The sequence below is a fragment of the Colobus angolensis genome, unplaced genomic scaffold (assembly GCF_000951035.1).
Source record: "Colobus angolensis palliatus isolate OR3802 unplaced genomic scaffold, Cang.pa_1.0 Scaffold258, whole genome shotgun sequence".
Taxonomy (NCBI): domain Eukaryota; kingdom Metazoa; phylum Chordata; class Mammalia; order Primates; family Cercopithecidae; genus Colobus; species Colobus angolensis.
The window spans coordinates 4,364,248-4,369,513 of NW_012115799.1; the positions used below are offsets into that span (position 1 = coordinate 4,364,248).

General features: G+C 35.6%; 1 protein-coding gene across 1 annotated transcript in view; it reads right to left on the reverse strand.

Moving 5' to 3' along the window:
- Positions 1-5,266, reverse strand: part of FANCM (Fanconi anemia, complementation group M) — a 74,132-nt gene that overhangs the window by 15,919 nt on the left and 52,947 nt on the right. The window contains exons 15-17 of the mRNA XM_011947070.1: positions 3,030-3,124; positions 2,849-2,917; positions 708-806 (exon numbers count right to left, since the gene is read on the reverse strand). Coding sequence (XP_011802460.1) covers positions 708-806; positions 2,849-2,917; positions 3,030-3,124 — 263 coding nt within the window. The remainder of the gene's footprint in view (positions 1-707; positions 807-2,848; positions 2,918-3,029; positions 3,125-5,266) is intronic.

Genomic DNA, 5,266 nt, shown 5'->3' on the forward strand with positions numbered 1-5,266 from the left:
GCTCACTGCAACCTCCGCCTCCTGGTTCAAGAGATTCTCCTGCCTCAGCCTCCTGAGTAGCTCGGATGACAGGCACATGCCATCATGCCCAGCTAATTTTTGTATTTTTAGTAGAGACAGGGTTTCATCAGGTTGGCCAGGCTGGTCTCAGACTCCTGACCTCAGGTGATCCACCTGCCTCAGCCTCCCAAAGTGGTGTGATTACAGGCATCAGCCACCCTGCCCAGCCTGCTTGATGTTTCCTAATAAGCATAAGATTTCTTGAGTCTTCTAGCTCTTTCAAGAAAATTACTGCACCACGAAAGAATTTAATCAGGAAGGAAAGGTACTGAGAACATTTTCCAAGCATTTGAAAATTGGATAGAAATAAGAAAAACAATATACTGATAATAAAAGCAAGTATCTTAAAACTCAAATTTCTAATTCTATATTTTCTTCAATTTGAAACATAAATTCTCAATACAGTTGAGTTTTTTGGTATTCATTCAAAGTAACACAACACTGAAAGATAAAGCATCAAGACACAACGAAAAACAAAAAAAACTATACGTTGAATTTAATTCCAGTAAAAAAAACTAAATGGGTGTCAAAATACTTAATTTTTTTTTCTATAAAGAGAATGTATAGAGAAATCCACATTGATGTAAAACCAATTATCTTTACTGATAAAATACATACATATTTAAAGAAACTACAAAAAAGATTACCTTTAAGTGACTCTGTCTCTTTCGGACTCTGATGCCTCTTCTGGCATTCCAACATGGTTTGGAAAAATTCTCACTCTCATCACTAGATGATAATTCTGACTATAATAATTCAACAAAATTCTTGCATAAGAAAAAAAAATTTCTTCCTAGACAAGTAAAATCGCTCTCACAACTCAAAGCCATGTTATAAATACATAATAATTATGTTATAAATACTTAAGAATGTAAAAGTAAATAACCTAGGTAATATGAAATACTAAATTAGGTGATAAGTAATACTAGTATAGGTATTCATCCAGTATAGTATTACATCAAACACATTTGATGAAAACATACTTTTAGTTTTTATTTTAATTTTTTCTGCAAACACTATGGTGACTTAGAAAACTGATACTTTCAGTTTAACAGTATTTCCTTCAGAAGATGTTCAAGGGCTTCATAAAGAACAAGCCTATACATTTGGCCATCAAAATCAGTCCAAATATAGGAATCCTTTGAAACCAAGAAACCAATAAAATAACAAGTTTTGACTATGAGGTCTATCACCATATCTCTTATAGGATAATGTAAAACCAGTCAAAAGAATCAAAAGTTTATCAAAATCAATTCAATTAACAGGAATAAATTTAGTTTAAAACAAATTGATCATCAGCATTATCAATATTTTAAATCATTTCTGATAAGTCAATCAGATATTCTAGTTAAGGTAGCAAGTTGTTTTTCTAGTGAAGTCTTATATGAGTACACAAAGTTAATACAGACTGGCTGTATTTTTAATTACATATGGTCCCCAACTTAGAATGGTTCAAGTTATGATTTTTCGACCTCTCCATAGTGCAAAAGTGATATGCATGCAGTAGAAACCAAATTTCAAGTGCCTATACAAACATTCTGTTCTTCACTTTCAGTACAGTATTAATAAATTACATGAGATACTCAACATTTTATTATAAAATATGCTTTGTGTTAGATGATTTTGACCAAACATAAGTGTTTTGAACACGTTTAAGGTAGGCTAGGCTAAGCTATGATATTCAGTAGATTAGGTGTATTAAATGCATTTTCAACATACAATGTTTTCAATTTATGATGTGAGTATCAGGATCCAACTCTACTGTAAGTTGAGGAGCACCTGTAATTTTACACAAATTATCCTAGACCGTATTTGAGAATTAAAACATGAGTTGCTAATCTCAAAATTTAGCTATCGGCTATAACTGGTGAGTATTATTAACCTGAAGACCTGCCCATCTACTCAAACTTCAGATTCAGTCATCAATGCCTGCCAGACACTGTGACTTTACTATCCCACAGGAACTTCAAACTCACACCTGTTCAACACTTAACTTACCATCTCTTTCTTGTTTAGCCTAAATCTGTGACACACTTGCCAAAAAGCCAAAAACCAGAGTCATCCTGGACTCCTTCCTTTCCTTCTTTCAAACTCATTCAGTAATCAAATGAAAGAATAAGCACTTCTAACACTTGACCTTGATTTTTCTCCAATTTTACTTCTTGAAACTCTTTTGTCTTTACAATCTAATAACATAGAGATGTCATTTCTCACCTTTGCGTCTTCCTTTAAGCTGTTATTCTGTAAACAATGCCTTCTCTTCTCCCTTTGGCCTCACTGCCAAATCCAGTTTAAGGTTTAACTAAGGTTAAACCTTAGTTCAAGAAGCTTGCCAGAACTCCCAAGATCGAGGTTAAGGACTTAACTATTCTTATCACTCAACTTTAAAAATTATACTGAAATTATGTTTACTTCTCTATCTCTCCTATTGGGTAACTTATGACAGTATTAGGATATATTCTTTAGAGTATCTCCAGCATCTTACACAGTAGACACATAGTAGGTATTTAATGAATGCTTGCCAAATTGCTCAAGTGTACTGACAAAAATAGGATGGTTTTTAAAGAGTCTAAAATTACTTAATATTTTTATTGATTGTGCTTACGAAAGTTTACAGTGAGTACATCTTTGAAAATTAGCAGAAGCTAGAAATTCCAATCACATATAATAGAAGGTCAATTTTTCTACTAAGGATTAAAATACCTATATTTATCTACACATATATTTTTCGCAAAATTTTTATTCCAAAGGCATTTGGATTATTAAACATTATCTGTTATTTACTTACTCTGTTTACAGGAAATCTGCGCTTTTTGACAGCATGAAGTGGAGAATCAACTTCACTATTTTTCTGATCCTAAAGTAAGTAAATAAAGTAAAAGGTAACAAAAGTCTCAGCAGAAGCCCAAGGTATAGAAGGAAAATAGCCTTTGATATGATTATACTATTGTGATTACTGAAAGACTCACCTCAGGAGAGTTTAAAACATTTCCTTTTGCTTTTTTAACTTTTCTTCGGAAAATCTCATCATCTTCACTTTCATTACTTGTTAATAATTGTCCATCTATAATATATTTTTTAAAATAATGAAGGGTTAATAGATTTAGGTTCACCCAATCATAACAATCTATTTTATTGATGGCTACATTAAGAATTATTTCAGGCAATCTCAACATTTACTCACTTTCAAAAAAATATGGTCTTTGAGAACTTTGAACAAAAATCTAAATGAGACAAAAAAATTAAAATGCCAGTGAAGAAAATAAGACAATGTCTTTTGCTAATAAACACATATTTGAATGAAGTTCAATTTTATAAATTAACTGAAATGAGGCCAGAAAAACACAAAAATGTAATTTCATTAGTCACTGGTTCTATTAATAGAATTTATCTCTAAAATCTACTGCAGTCTTTCTGCCCTTTGTGTCTTATTCTCTTTCTACTTGAAAGTTAAAGCATAAAAATGCAAGCTACAAAACAACACATTAGAAGATTCTTTGTTACGTATGTGTTTTCCATACGTATTTGTGTGTATGAAATAAAAATTGGTAAGATACAATACAATACAAAATGTTGTAACTAGAACTGTGTGGGCCAGACTTAGTGACTTGCTTCTAAAAAAAGGATATAATGAAAATGAAGGTGTATGACTTATGAGTTTAGGTCATAAAAGGTATTGTGGCTTCATTTTTGCTTTCTCTCTTGCATCACTTGCACTGGGAGAAGTCAGGTGCTATGTTCTATGACCATTCCAGGCCAGGAGTGGTGGCTCACGCTTGTAATCCCAGCACCTTGGGAGGCCAAGGAGGCAGACCACTTGAGCCCAGGAGTTTGAGACCAGCCTGAGCAACATAATAGAACCCTGTCTATACAAAAAATATAATAATTAGCTGGGTGTGGTGGCACGTGCCTGTAGTCCCAGTGGCTGAGGGAGGATTGCTTGAGCCCAAGAGACGGAGGTGGCAGTGAGTTGTGATTGCACCACTACAATCTAGCCTGAGTGACAGAGCAAGACCCTGTGTGGGGGGAAAAAAAAAACAAACAAAAAAACCCACTTATCAAACTGCCCTACGAGGAGGTCCACATGGCAAGAAACCAAGGTCTCCTACTAACAGCAGTATGACTGAGCCATCCTAAAAGTAGATCCTCCAAAGCTGTTCAAGCTTTCAGATAACTGCAGCCCCGGCCAATGTCTTGCCTATTACCTCATGAAATATCCTAAGCCAGAACCACTCAGCTAAACCACACTTAAACTCCTGTTGTATAGAAACCTTGAGGTAACAAGGGGTTATTTTATATCATTAAGTTTTGCAGGTAGCTTGCTATGCAGCAATAGATAAATAATACAGATTTTGGTACCTGGAAATAGGGAGTTGCCATAACAAAAACCTAAACTGGGAAAGTCGCTTTGGAACTAGATAGTGGGTAGATGCTGAAAGGACATTGAGAGTTTTAGTGAAGAGCCTCAAAGAAATTGTAGGAAAGTTAGTTGGCCATTGAGGAAATGGTGGGTGAGGGCTTAAAGGAAAGTAGGAAAAACCTTAAATCCTTTAATGTAGTACCAGAAAATTTCGCATAATTGCAGTTAGCACGAAAAGGAAAAAATGGGCCAGGTGCAGTGGCTCACACCTGTAATCCCAGCACTTTGGGAGGACGAGGCAGGCAGATCACATGGTCAGGAGGCTGAGACCAGCTTGGCCAATATGGTGAAACCCATCTCTACTAAAAATACAAAAATTAGTCAGGTGTGGTGGCAGGCAACTGTAGACCCAGCTACTTGAGAGGCTAAGGCAAAAGAATTGCTTGAACCTGGGAGGCAGAGTTTGAGGTAAGCCGAGATCGTGCCATTGCACTCCAGCCTGGGCGACAGAGTGAGACTGTCTCCAAAAAAAAAAAAGGAAAAATGTACCTAATCTATGAGAGGTAATCTAGCTAAGACTTCCAGACAAAATGTTGCTTTTTGCTATAAGACCAAAATGCAAAAAGAAAGACATAAGGACAAACATAATCAGAATTTGTTGATTGTGAAAACTGCCAGCCTCTCCTGATGGCAAACAATGCTAAAATTAAGAAATTTTTGGCCGGGCGCGGTGGCTCAAGTCTGTAATCCCAGCACTTTGGGAAGCCCAGGCGGGCGGATCACGAGGTCAGGAGATCGAGACCATCCTGGCTAACACAGTGAAACCCTGTCTCTACTAAAAAATAC